At 37.3% G+C, this 19,130-nt stretch overlaps 1 protein-coding gene across 1 annotated transcript in view; it reads right to left on the bottom strand.

The window, feature by feature from the left end:
* Positions 1-9,528: 9,528 nt before the first annotated feature.
* The window catches only part of LOC135131808 (uncharacterized), a 69,275-nt gene continuing 59,673 nt past the window's right edge, over positions 9,529-19,130 (bottom strand). Inside the window, exons 7-8 of the mRNA XM_064059658.1 lie at positions 15,936-17,751; positions 9,529-10,274 (exon numbers count right to left, since the gene is read on the bottom strand). Of these exons, the coding sequence (XP_063915728.1) occupies positions 9,529-10,274; positions 15,936-17,751 (2,562 nt within the window). The remainder of the gene's footprint in view (positions 10,275-15,935; positions 17,752-19,130) is intronic.

Below are 19,130 nucleotides of genomic sequence, written 5' to 3'. Positions count from 1 at the left end.
CATTATTAAACAACAGAAATAACAAAGGAGTCAGCGCTAACCCCTGACTTGAAAGTATTTTTTAAGTTCTACACTTTTTAGAAACTATTTTTGAGGTTATGTGAATAATGTTTATTTATAATGAATTAGTTTTGCAGTTGTCAGAATTACTTGAAATTTACTAGATATGCAGAAGTAACTGAACATTATTAAAAAAAAATATTTGATAAGAAGTGACAAATAATAATACTTTATCTAGTCATGTGTCAAATTTTTCTGGATCTTTAGGATAAAAACTCAACAAAACTCATAAACCACGTCCGCAGGACTATCTTATTTTGTAAAATTTAAATAATACTCCTATTTACTACTGTACGTTTTGGTGATGACGTCAGTAAATTATTGGTAGGGATGACTAGCCAAATTTTGATTAGCGTTTTACCATTTACACGATATTCGTAATACAGATACAAAATTTGACAGTAGTGTCGGAGATTATCTGTCTAATAAAAATCCGGACAGACAGACAAGCAGACAGACAGACGGAATGGCTAATATTTCAGTTTACGAGCATAAGTCCTACAGTCTATAAAGATATTTCGCCCTAAATCAAATTATGTGAAGTTCGCATGAAATAGCTCTTAAAATATTCCACTTAATGATTTTAAAATAATTTCCCGGAGGAATTTAATTTGCCTTTAAAATCAGAAGTTTGATTTAAGTTTGTTTGATGGCTACGAACAGGGTAAAAATCCTAATTTCATTATAAACTTTGAGTAAATAAACTGAAGCCAAAACACAGCAAAAATAAAAGGGAAGTTTCGAAGGTTCTATTCATTCTTGATAAGTTCGGCTTTCAGAAAGTTTCAGGACAACAGCCCGACTGTGATTAAAATAATGCGTATGTGAGCGAGCGGTCGGAGTCACGCTAGCGTGAACGTAACAACAAAGTCCGATGTATACATATGAAAGTGCGATTTTCGTAGTCCACAAAAACTTCCACCAACACCCCTAACAACATTTCTAAAACTCTCGAAAACATGTTCTAACAACGGAATAATTGTCTAGAGTTGGCATCAACTTATCACAAGTAATTGTCAAAAGCGACAGTCTCAAATCAAACGAGTGTGTAAAACCCTCCGCTTCCCAAAAATAACGTACAACTTGCTCGTTTTAAGCGACAATTCTGAAACAAAATCGGAACTTATCTCGCCTTCCCCGTTTCGTCGGACCGAACAAAGCTTCGCAACGAGCACTTGTCGACAGAATAAACTCGACTCGTTAAATTTGAACGGTCCGACAAGGATTAAACGCTCCGTACGACTTATTAAGTCAAGATAGCTGCAGAAAACGTAAACAACAGCATTGTTCTCTCGGCAGAGAGCGGTCTTATAAATAGAGTGCACACGGTGCAGTCGATCATCTCGAGAACTACGTAATGAACGGCGCAAGTCTTCTTCTAATGACTCGAATTAAACTAGCACGTTCTTACAATTTGATTAATACAACACTAGTCACTGCTGATTACTTTTGGCACAATTTATTAGAGGTTCCTGGTGACTCGATGCGAGAACTTGAGAACTTTCGTCTGATGAGGGGTGGTTTAGGCGATTGTCTTGCGGTTTATTCGTTCACTCGTCGTCACTGGGGGGCCGCGTCGCGGCGACTTCTTCACTCGATTCGGGGGAGGGACACGAAGCGAAAACTGAAGCCGCCTTAGGTTGGTAGGACGTCGAAAAATGATCCGCGACAGGATTATTCCGCGTCGCCTGATTTTAGGGCGTACGATGTAAACCGAAACGTCAGTCGCATTCGCGTCGGTTCCTTTGTGCGACGATTATGGCAAAAGGTGTTGGAACAAGGCGAGGGAGCTTTAAGGAACCACACCGAAGCTTGCTGGATTCGGCGACAGGGGCGGACTGGACTGGAATGCCGGCGCTTTTAGTGCTTACAAAATCAAAATCTGCAAATTGCGGAACCAGATCCCAAATAAATAACGTTATTTTTATATGAAGAGAAATCTCCCGGAAGACCTTCATATAGGAGTTTCTGTTGCAACATGAAAGTGAACAATGGTTCCAAATTATTGATGAAAAAATGTTACAGAACATGTTTGAAATTAAAAAGAGAAAAATGGTGAACATTTTCACTATTTACTGCGATGTTTAACCGCAATAATTTGTTTAATGAATTAGTTTTATTTTTAAATAAGAAGCATTTAACTGGGATTTATAAACTTGCTGTTGACATTGAAGTTCCCGTTGCAGTTTGCATTTATAATCTCCGTTGCCAAGTTGCCGTAGTGACTTTGATGTTCAACTTTTGCCATATTTAAAGGGGTTGTAGGAAAAACTTGAAGGATTTAGGTTGATTAATTTACCATTTTAGACATTTGTTTTAATTTTCTTGTTGTCGAAATAAGTCTACACATACTAACAAAAAACGGCAAAATGGAGCCCCGCCCACCCACCCTATCTCAATTGTGATGATTTTTTTATTCGTCGTGAGTCAAGAGGGTGGAGCTTAACTGCAAAATCTTTATTTCCTTACAATCATTTGCCACTTTAAATGCGTTTTAAGTTTCTGAGAATAAAAAAAATCATAACAATTGAGACGGGTGGGTGGGCGGGGTTTATATTTTGACTTTTTTTCTTAATATACATAGTATTCTTTGAACAACACGATACTCAAAAACATGTTTTTAAATTTTTGTAACGAAATAAGTACTTTGCAGTTAAGCTCCGCCCCTTTGATTCACGGCGAATAAAAAACTTGTCACAATTGAAACAAGGGCGGGTGGGCGGGGTATATATTTTGCCTGTTTTTCTTATTACAAGTAGTTTTCTTTCACAAGAAATTGAAAGCACGTAAAAAAATTCATAGAGAAGTGTCGGAGATAAAATTTATCATTTTAAACATGTGTTCAGTCTCTTGTCATGAAAAAAAAAAACAAAGTATGTTAAGAAAAATAAAGGAAAATATGAAGTTTAAATACTTATCTCTGTTTATACCTCTATAAAATATTGCAACAGAGATCTGAAAAACAAAGTAATTGCGACTTTCTTTTTGAACCCTTGTTTTGCAAAAAAAAATCAAAAAAATTGGAATCACAATTGAGACAGGGCGGGTGGGCGGACTTAAATTTTGCTTTTCTGTTTTAATATATGTAGGCTTTTTTTCACAACATGAAACTTAAAACATGTTTAAAAGAAAATTTGTATAAGGAAATATCAATTTGGTAATTAGCCTTCGCCCCATAATTGCAAACTCTATATTTCGTTGCAAAAATGTACCATTTTAATTATGTTTTAAGTTTTTTGTGTGACAAGATGGCTATGTATATTAAGAAAAAGATGGGAAAATATAAGCCCCGCCCACCCGCCCTGTCTCCATTCTGATGATCTTTTTATTTGTCGTGAGCCAACGAGGCGGAGTCTAATTGCAAAATCCATATTTCATTACAAAAATTTGGCATTTTAAATGCGTTTTAAGTTTCTAACAATAAAAATAATCATTACAATTGAGATGGGGTGAGTGGGCGGGGTTTATATTTTACTTTTTCTTAATATGCATAGTATTCTTTGAACAACACGATATTCAAAAACATGTTTTTAAATTTTTGTAACGAAATAAGTACTTTGCAGTTAAGCTCCGCCCCTTTGATTCACGGCGAATAAAAAACTTGTCACAATTGAAACAAGGGCGGGTGGGCCATGTATATATTTTGCCTGTTTTTCTTATTATAAGTAGTTTTCTTTTCACAAGAAACTGAAAACATGTAAAAAAAATCATAGAGAAGTGTCGGAAACAAAATGTATCATTTTAAACATGTGTTCAGTCTATTGTCATGAAAAATATATATATTTAAGGTTTTTAAGAGACACACCAACATATGGGAAGCAAGAGAACAAAAAATATAGTACGATACAATAATAATATACAGAGTGTTCTACTTGAAAAAGCTGAAATATAATGTATTTAAAAATCGTAAAGTTTAAATACTTATCTCTGTTTATAAATACTTCTATAAAATATTGCAACAGAGATCAGAAAAACAAAGTAATTGCGACTTTCTTTTTGAAGCCTTGTTTTGCAAAAAAAATCAAAAAAATTGGAATCAAAAATGGAAAATTTGTATAAGGAAATATCGATTTTGTAAATAGGCTTCGCCCCATAATTGCAAACTTTATATTTCGTTGCAAAAATGCACCATTTTAACTGTGTTTTAAGTTTTTTGTTGTGAAAAAATGGCTATGTATATTAAGAAAAAGAAAGGCAAAATATAAGCCCCGCCCACCCACCCTGTCTCAATTGTGATGATTTTTTTTATTCGTCGTGAGTCAAGAGGGTGGAGCTTAACTGCAAAATCCTTATTTCCTTACAAAAATTTGCCATTTTAAACGCGTTTTAAGTTTCTAACAATAAAAAAAATCATCACAATTGAGATGGGGTGGGTGGGCGGGGTTTCTATTTTGGCTTTTTTTCTTAATATACATAGTATTCTTTGAACAACACGATGCTCAAAAACATGTTTTCAAATTCTTGTAAAGAAATAAGTATTTTGCAGTTAAGCTCCGCCCCATTTGGTTCACGGCGAATAAAAAAATCGTCACAATTGAAACGAGGGTGGGTGGGCGGGGTATATATTTTGCCTGTTTTTCATACTACAGGTCGTTTTCTTTTCACAAAAAAAAACTGAGCATATGTAAAAAAAAATCATAGAGAAGTGTCGGAGATAAAATTTACCATTTTAAACATGTGTTCAATTTCTTGTTATGAAAAGAAAACTACCTAGATTAAGAAAAATACAGGAAAAATATTAAAACCCGCCCACCCGCCCTCATCTCATTTGTGATGATTTTGTCTTATTCATCGTGAGTCGGGGGGCGGAGCTAAATAGCAAAATCTACATTTAAAGTTTTTAAGAGTCACACCCACATATGGGACGCAAGAGAAAAAAAAAGTACGACACAATAATAATATTCAGGGAGTTCTACTTGAAACAGTTGAAATATCGTTATTTAAAAATCGTAAAGTTTAAGTATTTATCTCTGTTTATACCTCTATAAAATATTGCAACAAAGATCTTAAAAACAAAGTAATTGCGACTTTTTTTTCTGAACCCTTGTTTAAAAAAAAAAATCAAAAAAATTGGAATCACAATTGAGATAGGGCGGTTGGGCGGGCTTAAATTTTGCCTTTTTGTTTTAATATGTGTAGGCTTTTTTCACAACATGGAACTTAAAACAAGTTTAAAAGAAAATTTCTATAAGGAAATATCGATTTTGTAATGAGGCTTCATCCCATAATTGCAAAATACCTATTTCCTTGCAAAAATGTACCATTTTAACTATGTTTTAAGTTTTTTGTTTTGAAAAGATAGCTATGTATATTAAGAAAAAGAAAGGCAAAATATAAGCCCCGCCCACCCGCCCTGTCTCCATTCTGATGATCTTTTTATTTGTCGTGAGCCAAGGGGGCGGAGTCTAATTGCAAAATCCATATTTCCTTACAAAAATTTGCCATTTTAAACGCGTTATAGGTTTCTAAGAATAAAAAAAAAAACTTACAATTGAGATGGGGTGGGTGGGTGGGGTTTATATTTTGCCCCTTTTTCTTAATATACGTAGTATTCATTGAACAACACGATGCTCAAAACCATGTTTTTAATTTATTTTAAAGAAATAAGGATTTTGCAGTTAAGCTCCACCCTCTTGGTTCACAGCGTATAAAAAACTCGTCAGAATTGAAACGAGGGTGGATGGGCGGGTAATATATTTTGCCTCTTTTTTTTATTATAAGTACTTTTCTTTTCACAAAAAAAACTGAAAGCATGCAAAAAAAAGTCACAGAGAAATGTCGGAGGCAAAATTTATCTTCTTAAACATGTGTTCAGTCTCTTGTCATGAAAACAAAACTACGTATATTAAGAAAAATAAAGGAAAAATTTGAAAACCCGCCCACCCACCCTCATCTCATTTGTGATGACTTTTTCTTATTCATCGTGAGTCGGGGGCGGAGCTAAATAGCAAAATTATTTTCTACATTTAAAGTTTTTAAGAGACACAGCAACATATGAGACGCAAGAGAAAAAAAAAATAGAGTACGACACAATAATAATATACAGGGAGTTCTACTTGAAACAACTGAAATATTGTTATTTAAAAATCGTCAAGTTTAAATACTTATCTCTGTTTTTACCTGTATAAAATATTGCAACTGAAATCTGAAAAACAAAGTGATTGCGACTTTTTTTCTGAACCCTTGTTTTGCAAAAAAAGAATAGAAAATAAAAAAAATTGGAATTACAATTGAGATAGGGTGGGTGGGAGGGCTTAAATTTTGCCTTTTTGTTTTAATATGTGTAGAATTTTTTTCACAACATGAAATTTAAACATGTTTAAAATGGAAAATTTGTAAAGGAAATATCGATTTTGCAATAAAGCTCCAGCCCATAATTGCAAACTCCATATTTCTTTGCAAAAATGTACCATTTTAACCATGTTTTAAGTTTCTTGTTGTGAAAAGATGGCTATGTATATTAAGAAAAAGACAGATAAAATATAAGCCCCGCCCACCCACTCTATCTCAATTCTGATGATTTTTTTTATTGGCCGTTAGCTAAGGGGGTGGAGCTTAACTGCAAAATCCTTATTTCTCTACGAGAAATTAAAAACATGTTTTTGAGTATCGTGTTGTTCAAAAAATAGTATGTATTTTAAGAAAAAATTAAAATCAAAGAATAAGCTCCACCCATACCTGACCTTACTTAAATAACAATGAAGTTTTCATTCGTTGCCAGACCTAGGGGCGGAGCTTAATTGCAAAATCCATATTTCCTTACAAAAACTTGCCATTTCAAACGCGGTTTAAATTTGTAAGAATACAAAAAATCATCACAATCGAGATGGGGTGGGTGGGCGGGGTTTATATTTTGCCTCTTTTTCTTAATATACATAGTATTCTTTGAACAACACGATACTCAAAACCATGTTTAAATTCTTTCAAAGAAATAAGCATTTTTCAGTTAAGTTCCGCCCTCTTGGTTAACAGCGAATAAAAAACTCGTCACAATTGAAACGAGGGCGGGTGGGCGGGGTATATATTTTGCCTGTTTTTCTTATTATAAGTAGTTTTTTTTTTTACAAAAGAAACTGAAAACATGTAAAAAAATATCATAAAGAAGTGTCGGAGACAAAATTTACCACTTTAAACACGCATTCAGTCTCTTGTCTTGAAAAGAAAACTACGTATATTAAGAAAAATTAAGGAAAATATAAATACCCGCCCACCCACCCGCATCTCATTTGTGACGATTTTTTCTTATTCATCGTGCGCCGGGAGGCGGAGCTAAATGGCAAAAGTATTTTCTGTATTTAAAGTTTTTAAAAGACACACCAACATATGGGAAGCAAGAGAACAAAAAATAGAGTACGACACAATAACAACATACAGGGTGTTCTACTTGAAATTTTAGCTTATCGTTATTTAAAAAGCGTTAAGTAATTGCGGCTTTTTTCCTGAATCTTTGTTTTCCAAAAAAAAATAAACCAAAAAAATTGGAATCACAATTGAGATAGGGCGGGTGGGCGGGCTTAAATTTTTCCTTTTTGTTTTAAAATGTGCAAGTTTCTTGTTGTGAAAAGATGGCTATGTATAGTAAGAAAAAGAAAGGCAAAGTATAAGTATATTTTTGCTGCGTATTTATGTTACAACGGCAACGTCAACGGCGAACAGCAACATTAGCGACAAGTTTATAATCGACCTTTAAGCAACCAGATAGTTATGCAGATGCGTGTGATATTTGTCGTGAGTCCTTGGGCATTTACTAAGTCCAAAAGTGAGAGGCGGCACGTTTCCATGACCTACTGAAACCCGTATAAATCACGCCAATTTTTTAGCAATTGTAAAATTAGTAGTTAAATAAGATACCATTTTGGAAAGTCATGTGTCCGTAATAAAACTGTAAAAGAGCGATTTTTCACAATGTTCCCAGTCAAAAAAATTTCAAATGAACAACTTGAACGATAACTTCAACTTTAGCAAATTTTATTTCACAAATCATTATAAAGACATTATTGCTAAGGCTTACAAGATGTATGCTTTTATTTACCGCAGTTGTAGAGAATTTGTGAATCAGTGAATTTTTAACATATTATTTTTTTTCTTTGGTGAGATCAAGGTTGGAGTGCGGTGCAGTTATTTGGTACCCCATCTACGCAATCCATCGCAAGGAGAGTAAGTATTTCTAATAACTGTGGAACTTACTGATTCTGCCAAATTTGATATTGATTTAGTGCAGCATAAAAAAATTATCAGTAAACAGAAGTGTAAAGTGTGCATTTGAGATATTGTATAACGACAACTTTCACTGGGCCGCGTATACAAACCGATGCGTAGTGTATAAATACGTACGTTATAAAACATGGTAAGTAAAATTACTAAAATTATTTGTAACCTCGCTTCTAATAACATGCCGCAAATGAGCACCCCGAAAAAAAAAAGTCCAGCCCGCCCCTGTCGTCGCGAAAAGTAAATTTCGAGATTGCGGTCGTCGAACGCCGGAGCTTCTAGAAAGGTTTTGTTGCTGTAGCAACCGCAAATTTTGTACGTTCAAACACTAATTGAGAGGCCGTGTGATAATTTTGATGGCTTCATCGAGTGCTGTCGACGATGAAAAATCAATAGGAAATTACCGTTTTAAACAAATGAAGTGAAGAGGGAGGACGTCGCTTTAAATACTGTTTGTTCGAGTATTTTCCGATAAAAATATTTGTTTAAACGTTGATATTTGTCGCTTAATGAAAACAATTACGAGATAATTGTTGACGGCTCGCCTCGCTCCAAGTCTTTGTTTGCGTACACAGCCCGAGGCCACAATAAATATTTATCGCGAATTTGCATCTTCGATCAAATTCTCGCACGACGGGCAATTAGTTTTTGAGCGGTCGCGGGCGATTTGTACCTGCGAATTGCCCCCCGACCTGTCGTCGTCGTCGGCTATATTGCAACTCGAGGAGTTCAAACACAATCACCCGAAACGATCGCGGGCGCTACGCGAGATGAATAGCAAACGTTTGATTTGTCAGTTCTGATGGAAATGCATTCGCTTCGTGCCCCCGACAACCTATGAACCATTTGACGGACTAATTAAATAGTGTTGTCGGTGTCGCACCACAAACTGGGTCGGAAGGACCTCGCCTAATGTAGGCGACGGTCAGCGATACGTTCGGGGTCGAACGACAATCGAGGGCACGCTATTTATACACACTCTTCACAATTTTTTCCACCCTCGAATCGTTCCGTCCCCCAACGCACCTCCTCCTCGACCCGCCGCCCGCTCCGTCGCAACCTTATTGCTTAAGCATAGTTCAAAGTATACACTGTCCCGAAACTGGTTTGCGAAGTCACCACAGAAACCCGTCTGGAATCACTGAAAGGCACCGGTAGATAATAAGTGAGCATAGGGACGGACGAACCGACAGACAGCTGACCTCATACGGTCGTTTCCCGATCGACGTGTATGTACTCTACAGGCGGAGCTTTATGTCAAGAATTCAAACTATTGTCCAACAGCCTCGGTCCGGTGAGGAGCTTCTTCTTCGCGAGCCGCCTCCGACGCCGAGCCCGCAGCCGGTGCAGCGTGAGACACACCAGCAGCACGAGCGACGACAGCACCGCGGCGGCGGCCGCCAGAGCCGCCCCCGGCAGCGACGTCAGCAGCTTGGAGGCGGCGCCGCACTGCGCCTCCGACTCGTCCCACCCCGACGGACAGTGGTTCTTGCCGTCGCACCAGAGACTCGCACCGATGCACGCGTCCAGCTCGGGGCACTTGTGGGGGCACTCGAGGTCCGTCTCGTTGGCGGTGGCGTTGACGGGCACCTGCAGCTGCTGCAGGAGGGACGACCGAGAGCGCGAGATCTCCAGCCAGCTGAAGGCCGAGATCCCCGGCTCGCTGCTCACCCACTCGACGAGGAAGTTGGGGGGACGCTGCTGGACGGTAGCCAGGCCCTCGCCCCACCACTCCTCGCTGAAGACGTGGACGGCGAGCGGTTTGGCCCCAGGCTCGGCGGGACAGACGGCGCGGACGAGCTTCGGGGGGCGGCCGGAGTAGATGAGGACGCGGTTGTTGGTCGGGCAGCGGGTGTTCTCCTCGATGCGAGGCTTGAGAGGGAGGAAGGCGCCCCAGCTGAGCAGGAACAGGCTGCGGTTGTAGCGGGCCTCCACCAGCCATGGCATGCCTACGCAGAGCATCTCGCCGCGGTCCACAGGAGGCGTGTTGAATTGGACGTCACCTGGGGAGGGGTAAACTTTGTCAAAGAACATAGATCGAAGGCGCGGTGAGCGTCGGGAGGTGATTAACGAATTCGAATAGAGAAATCTCGTAACGGACTCCGGAACAACCTCGACTTCGTTTAGTACCTCCCTCGCTTCGTGAGAACATTTATGAAATACATATAGATAGACCCATGCTATTGTTTGGAGCGAGCAGGCCAAAGGCCGGCGAATAAGAGATGGCGTACCAACATTCGGCCGTCAAACGCCGGCGAAAAGCTTGGACACCAATCACGCGCATATGCAACACAAATCACAGCAACAATACATTTAATAAATCTACCACTCGATAGAGGGCAACGAAAAAAATTTGTAAAAATCTCATAGTAAGCATTTAGATAATTGACAACGTTGCCAGATGAGTCTAACACAACTTTGCCGTTATTTCTATTCGATTAGATTTTATTTCGTTTAAAAGTTTCTGGTAAATAAATGGAATTATTATAATGAATAAACAATGCAAACAAATTATTACTTGTTATTTTAAATACTTGTTAGTGTTGATGAAAATATAAATAGTTATTAAAGTTATTCTAAATAGCTCAAATTTTACAGTACGGGTGGGATGTTTCAGGACGAGTAGGTAGCCGATTCTTTAATTTCGAAACGAGTACTGCGAAAAGAGTTACTGGACGTATGTTATTATGTATTTTATTTCATACTGTCAACATATTTTTTTATTCGATAAAATAATTATTATTATTTTGAGAAAAAATCCAAATCGAGTCACTTTTTCTGACATCGTCAGCAACCGGTGTTTGGTAAATGTTTTAATTTGTTTATTCGTGCATCATTAATTGCCTATAACTTGGTCTCTTATCAGACCGGACCATAAAAATCATTTTCGCCATAACTCCTTGTTATCCGTAGTGGCTCCATGGATAACAGCCAAGGACGTTATAATAACAGCCGTGAACGTTATTTATTTAACAATATAATTATTATTTTTAATCAGATTTATTCCATCACGTTTTTTAATAAATTACAAATTAGTACAACACTAAAATAACCTTCTCCAGCAAAAAATCATCATCTGGTGCTTCCAGAATAAATCTGATGATTTGCTCATTTATAAGCATTTTTGCCTTATTTGGTTTATAAAATTCAGATTTGCGTTTCAGGAACATAAAAAGTTTTCCATATCTGTAACAAACGTAACTTTTGAGTAATAAAACGTAACTAAAAATGACAAATACTAGCCCAGAAATGTCGATACTTTCATGTAATTTCAAATATCGAGAGCAAAATATCGTCACTAATCCCCTCAACGCCTCTATTTTTACACCATATTGTAAAATGACTGAAACTCCTCCGACACGAACAACTTCAGTTCCTGCAGTTGACCGTATTTTTTCCTAGCCAAAGGTATCGAGGCAGAATATAACGCTTCAAGGTTAAATTTCCAGATATAAGATACAGAAAAAACGAAAACGTTCCTTTGCATAAAAAAAATAATTTAAAAAATGACATCCTGAATGGACCCAACCACATATTAGGGGACCATTGTAAATGTGCAAATTATTTTTGTAAACAAAGTGGACAAGGAAGTTCAACAGTTTTGCCTATAGCATAATCCTGAACTTGTGGTTTATAAATACATTATTGAGATTATTCGGCTTTTAGATTTCTCGATTTTTCTACTCTAGACGTTTCAATTTTTCAGTACTTCAATTTTGGGCATTTTCAATTTTTCCATTCTTCAAATTTTCGGTTTCTCCATTTTTTTTATTTTTCGATTTTTGAATTTCCCGATGTTTCAATGATACGATTTCTCAATTTTTATCCTCTTCAATTTTACGGTTTCTAAATATTTCGATTTTTGAATTTTTCAAATTTTGAAGTTTCTAAATTTTCAGTTTTCCGATTTCTGAAGTAATCTTTTTTTTAGTTTCCGATTTTCCCAAAGTTTCGATTTTTCACTTCTTTAATTCTTCAATTTTTCGATTTTTCAGGTTTTTGATGTTTCAATTTTTCAATTTCTCAGGATTTTGATTTTTCAATTTTTCGATTTTATAAGATTACGATTTTTCGACTTCTGGATTTACCGATTTTCAGTTTTTCGTTTTTTAAACTTTAGATTTTTCAATTTTCGGCTGTTTTATATTTCGATTTCTCAATTTTTCAACTTTTCGATATTTTAATTTTTTATTTTTGAAAATTCTAAATTTTTGATTTCTCGAGTTTTCGGTTCTTCCATATTTCAATTTTTCAATTTTCGGGATTTTTAAGATTTTCTATTTTCCATTTATTTTTTTAACTTTCCGATTTTCCAATTTTTCAATGTTTCGATTTTTCAATGATGTTATTTTCACGTTTGCCTGTGTGGTGATTCCCTCTACTTCGTCAATCGAAGATACAAAATAGAACAAATCCAAACAACGATTAACAAAAACACTTTTTTAGTCAACAGATATCAGAAACAAATTTGAACCTTTCCAGATACTACTAAAATTATGGCGTCGTATTTTAAGTATTCTGTCAAATTTTTATTTGATCTTGATTTTGATTTTGATCTTGTGAATTTTCTTGTTAAGAGTAAAACTTTAATATCTTGTTTTGACCCAGATTTCATGTTTTCTGGGCGTGTCGAATTTTATCAGGCAGATAATGTCCGAAAAATCTAAATAAACAAGCTACTGAAGACTATATCGGACCGATTGTTGTCAAATTGGTTATGTTGCTAGGAATGTCGTACCGAAAATTTGGCTATTCACCAACAATTTAATGTCCCTAATTTTTTTTTTACTCTTATAAGAAAAGGCACTAGCCCCGCCCACCCACCCTTTATTTTCTTTGAAGAGTGGATCATCTTATTTTAACAAGTACTAGCCCAGCCCACCCACCCTTGTTTTCTTAGAGGATATGTCATTTGCAAAAATCAGTCTCATATTTGATTTTGGTAGATGACCTATTATTTATTTTCTTAGAAGCGTAGGTCATTGGCCAAAATGAGTCTTATTTTGGCAAATACTAGCCCGGCCCACCCACCTTTTATTTTCTTAGAGGGTAGGTTATTTGGCAAGAACTAGCATACCCTAGAACTAGAATACCCGTCTCGAAGGACCAATGTTTGTGCAACTCGGCTCGTCCTACCAGTGTTTTGGTTGATACGTCAATGTGATACCGAATTGTACTTTGATATTGCTGGAAGGACCTTTGTTTTGTTGTGTGCGAAATAATAGACAGCGTTCGGTTTCGATGTTTAATACAGAACGGTTACAGAAGTACTAAATTTACACTTGTATTTACAATAACAGGTAAAGCAAAAGATACCCAAAAGGGTCAGTGGCCGCTTCCAGAAATGGAACACTTGTCCTTTTTGGCTCAATTTTATGGGACTTGTCCGTCTTTTGATTTTTCCGGACTCGTTCGAATCCCGTAAAACGTCAAACTTGACATAGTATGAAGTAAAATAAATAAATTTTATAATGCAAATACAATTAAGTACATCGATAACTCGCTACTGAAAATTTAGTGAAATATAATTTGTGTTAAAAAAAGATTTTTGTGGTTTTGTGGTTTTACGGTTTTATGTAATTAAAATAAATAATATCAAGAACTTGTATTATACATTAAAAACATTCATTGTAAATAAGAAAATTATGTAAATAAACCATAAAACCATACAAAATTTTCCTGCAACCTCTATTCAAAATCCCAATTTATCAATAGGAATTAAGGCACAAAGATGCTTCACTGAATTTAAAACCGATTTTTCAAGAAAAGTATGCTTATAAGCCTATAAGCGTCTAATGGATTAAAACAACAAATAATAATCATAATTTGTTTGTTTTATTTGTTCATTATAATAATCCCATTTATTTACCAGAAACTTCTAAATGAAATAATATCTGGTTGACGAGAGATGTCCGTAAATTTGTGTTAGGCTCATCTGGCAACGTTTTCGGTATTTAGGTATCAATGGAATAATGCGATTAGGGATACTGACCGTTTTAAGGAGTGCTCGTCCAATAGTGCGTAAACTAAAAGATTTGGTAAATTTTCTTGGAAGAGTTTGTTTCTTCAATGAAAATTTATGGTTTTTAACTCTTCTGCCGAGAATAATTTCTAAAGCTGTTCCATTTTTCCACTGTTTGTTTTCTTTGAGATACGAGTAGTTCTTGTGACGAAGTGAAACACCAAAAAGTGTAAAGTCCGGAAATCAGAGTGTATTTTAAAACGCATAAAAACGACTTCTTTATTTATTTAAATATTGTCCTGTAACGTCCTACGACTTGGAATGGAGTTTCTTAATGTACAAAAGTATGTTAGATAATAACCGAAAAATTTTCTTGGTTAAAACTAAAGGAAACACAATTATTACTTGGAATAAAAATAAAGAATATCAAGAACTTGTGCTATGTATTAAAAATATTTAATTTAAATAAGTAAATTATGTTAATAAACTATAAAACCACAAAAATCTTCTTTAACACAAATTATATTTCAATAAATTTTCAGTAGCGAGTTATCGATATACTTAATTGTATTTACATCATAAAATGTGAAAGCAAATGTCTTATTTTTGACTTTATGCGGCATATGTTTCCCGTTTTTAAGATATATTATATGAATGCATATGTTTTGTCTTCAGTATTTATCTGCCCGTCTCTAGTCTAATAAATTTTCTAAAAAAATATAGTAAGTTTTGAAAAAACACATTTAAAAGCATTTTCCTTTGTATTATTAGTAACAAAAGCGAGCATACGAAAGCGTAGCAAAAATTTCAAATGTGTTATTTACATTTATTTTACTTCATACTGTGTCAAATTTGACGTTTTACTGGATTCGAAGGAGTCCGGTAAAATAAAAAAAACGGACAAGTCCGGTAAAATTGAGCTAAAAAGGACAAGTCCTGTAAAGTGTTACTATGTGTTTAAACATTTTTGATGCTGATTTGCACGAATAAACAAATTAAAACATTTACCAAACAGCGGTTGCTAACGATGTCAGAAAAAGTGACTCGATTTGGATTTTTTCTTAAAATAATAATAATTTTATCGATTAAAAAAATATGTTGACAGTATTAACAACATACGTCCGGTAACTCTTTTCGCAGTACTCGTTTCGAAATTAAAAACTCGGCTACCTACTCGTCCTGAAACATCCCACTCGTACTGTAAAATTTGAGCTACTGGACCGTATTTAGAATAACTTTAATAACTATTTATGTTTTCATCAACACTAACAAGTTAAAATAGCAAGTAATAATTTGTTTGTATTGTTTATTCATTATAATAATTCAATTTATTTACCAGAAACTTTTAAACGAAATAAAATCTAATCGACTAGAAATAACGGCAAAGTTGTGTTAGACTCATCTGGCGACGATGTCAATTATCTAAATGCTTACTATGAGATTTTTACGCATTTTTTTCGTCGCCCTCTATCGAGTGGTAGATTTATTAAATGTATTGTTGCTGTGATTTGTGTTGCATATGCGCGTGATTGGTGTCCAAGCTTTTCGCCGGCGTTTGACGGCTGAATGTTGGTACGCCATCTCTTGTTCGCCGGCCTTTGGCCTGTTCGCTCCAAACAATAGCATGGATCTATCTATATGTATTTAATCAATGGTGAGAAAGTCGCGTCCCGCCAAAGAGTGTCCGCGCTAGTTGCCATACCTCCATAACCTCTTACTCTCTGCTTCCTTGGACAATCGGGCATCTTGACCACTTCGAAAGTAGCATGAAAATGTAGCACCGTGAAATCTTCAGTAATATTCATGTCTTTGGCAGTGAAGTGCAATTCTAGAGTCCTAGAGGCGGATAAGAACACTAACGGTTTACTACTTAACGAGGAATTATCACAAATACAACCGCGAGGCATACGAACGTCTTTCCACGGCAACTCCCACACACTCAACTCCGTCACTTTGGTACTAGAATAGTGTTCGCAGACTGGCCGTCCGCTATGAGGGTCCGTCAAGGTTTCGCACAACTGACTTATCCCGAAAGAAGCGTTATTCACGACGAGCCTTACGCGTTCACCCGCGTCGGCTTCAAACCTGTAGACGCAATGCAAGTCTTTGGTACCACCTCGACCGTACAAGAAAACGTTCCTGGGAGTGGTGAGCTCGCCGAGGTGGTTCTTCTTAAAAACCCTATGGCAAGTGTTAGTTTCTTTGCCTGGCCAAGGTTCTCCTCCTAGTCTAGTATCGACGAACTCGTACTTCATCCGGAAGGACGCGGGATGCAGCGCAGTCCCGTCCTCCGTGTGGTGTTGCAAGATCAAATTTCGTCCCGAAGACAAGTAACTCTCGTCGAGGGCGCACGGTCTGGTCACTCGCGTTGCGTTGGTTAAGGCGCTGTGGTCGCAGAGTCGTGGTGGTTCGTCGCATTTGTCTTCCAGAAGGAGAGTGCCGTCCCAGATGCGCAACCTGGTTGAGCAACCACCTCCTAGTGAACTGTTACTAAGTAAAGCGTGAGCGCTCTCTCCGACCAGGAGCGCCCTTTGACTGTACGAAATGAAACTAATCCACACCAGGTCGTGCGAATGCCCTCTGAATCTGTACGTGCACGTCGTGTTCGGCGGCAACGAGTGTCGAGGACTCACCAATCTCCCTTTCCGTCCTCGCCCCGTCCAAATTTCATCACTATCCGGGTTCGTAGCGTTCACGTCGAACTCGCACTGGCTGTGTCTCGAGTAATCCAACGAATCCGAATCTGCAAAAATCACGTCCACGTCGAGTTCAAAACCTCGCAGAGGCGAATGCGACGGTGGCGAATGCAACGGTATGCTAAACGGCGACGAATGAAAAGCCACCAACATCTCCGGTCCTCGCGATACCACCTTAGGCAACCAGTCCCCTCCGCAGTACTTAGCCAATACCGGATCGTTCGTCGAGCCTCCATCATAAAAAATCAAATGGTCCCGTTCTCCGGTGCAGTCCCTCCAGGCCCTCAAAGCCCTCGCCGTCTTGTTCAAGCCCGCCACGTTGATCGACCTCTTCATGTGCATCTTGTGGGCCGCCTCTTGACGGACGGCAATCATGGCGTGCTTGCACGTCGGGACGAACTTCTGGCGCAGGCTCCAGTAGCACGAGACGTTCCTGGGGTACATTCCCGGGTAGTTGGGCGACTGGAGACGGCACGGTTTCCGGTAGCACTCTTCGAACTGGCGCGTGCAGTAAGTACCGGGAGCTACTTGCCCGCGTTCTAGAGGAGCCGCCGGGGACCCGAATCGTACCACAGCTTCGCGACGCGACACGAAGCGGTAGCGCAGCTGGAACTTAAACGGGATCTGGGGCGAGCCGAAGAGTTTGACGCTGACGGTAACGGTTGACGTCTCGCTGTAGTAAGCGGCAGGACCGGAAGAAGAGCCACACCATGAACCTCCAGTGAAGGGACGACCCAGCTCGCTGAGTTGCATGTACCCGTCGGGACAGCCGTCGAGAGCAGACGCTTCGTAGCGACCCACCTTGAACTCGTCGAATATTATCTGCAACGAAAAGACTGTGTCAATTATGTTGAGAGAGAACGTCCGCGCGGCAGCCCCGTAGCTAGAAAACTTATTCAGGGGGGGCAAGTTTGTCGACAGAGGGGGCTTCATGTAAATATTTATATTTTAATAATACACTCAGATAACTACTTTATTTTTTCTGAGTTTTTATATTTGAAAGAACATTAAAATAATTGGAAACGTCGATTTTTCACGCTAAATTTTCGTAAAAACCTGTCGAAGTCCAAAAAATTAGTACGGTACTTGGTTAAAATGCTGGTTAAAACAGAGAATGTAGATTCACAAACAGCTGTACTGCATCCAAAAATTTGTGTAGTGACCATATAGGTAACATCCAATTTGTTTGAGTTTATTTTTTTGCATGTTTAGTACATATTTTAAAAATCCGACTTCGAAACCAAATATTTCGAAAATTTTGGTACGGAACCATGAACTCGTCATGTTTTTTTAAACTCGTCGAGATGTGTATTTCAGAATTTTTTGTCAACTTTAACAAAAGCTCAATTTTTGGAAACCTATATAAAACTTTGACTTTTCCCAAGCATTTTCGAAAATTACCAAAAGAATTCCTTTGTTCATCTCGATTTCTTCCAAAAATCGTTTTGGATTCAATTTTTTTGAAAATTCTTACATTTTTTGCAGAATCGACGGAAGAAAAATGGCAATTTTTGAGAACCTGTATCAAATTTTTGACCTTTTTCAAGCACATTCGAAATTACCAAAAGGGATTCCTTTATTGATTTCGATCTCCAGATGTTGTTTTTGGTTGTTTTTTCGAAAATTCGTACAATTTTTCCATAATCGCCAAAAGAAATATGGTAATTTTTGAGAAATTTTGAAAATTCCAGCTCGAAACCGAGTATTTCGAATATTTTGATCCGGAACCTTGAACCTGTCATGGTTTTTTAAGCTTGTCGAAATCAATATTTCAGAATTTTTTGTCAACTTTTACGAAAGTTCAATTTTTGAAAACCCATAAAATTTTTGGCTTTTCCCAAGCATTTTCGAAAACTACCAAAAGAGATTCCTTTGTTCATCTCGATTTCCAGAAATCGTTTTGGATTCAATTTTTTTGAAAATTCTAACTTTTTTTCCAGAATCGACGGGAGAAATATGGCAATTTTTGAGAACCTGTGTCAAATTTTTGACTTTTTTTCAAGCACGTTCGAGATTACCAAAAGGGATTCCTTTATTGATTTCGATCTCCAGATGTTGTTTTTGGTTGTTTTTTCGAAAATGCGTACAATTTTTCCACAATCGCCAAAAGAAATATGGTAATTTTTGAGAAATTTTGAAAATTCGAGCTCGAAACCGAGAATTTCGAAAATTTTGATCCGGAACCATGAACCTGTCATGTT

The sequence above is a fragment of the Zophobas morio genome, unplaced genomic scaffold, assembly GCF_036711695.1.
Source record: "Zophobas morio isolate AGI-343-1 ecotype UQ-CSIRO unplaced genomic scaffold, CSIRO_AGI_Zmor_V1 ptg000021l, whole genome shotgun sequence".
In the NCBI taxonomy this organism is placed as follows: domain Eukaryota; kingdom Metazoa; phylum Arthropoda; class Insecta; order Coleoptera; family Tenebrionidae; genus Zophobas; species Zophobas morio.
The sequence above is the reverse complement of the archived record's forward strand: the minus strand, read 5'-3'. Positions and strand labels throughout refer to the sequence as shown.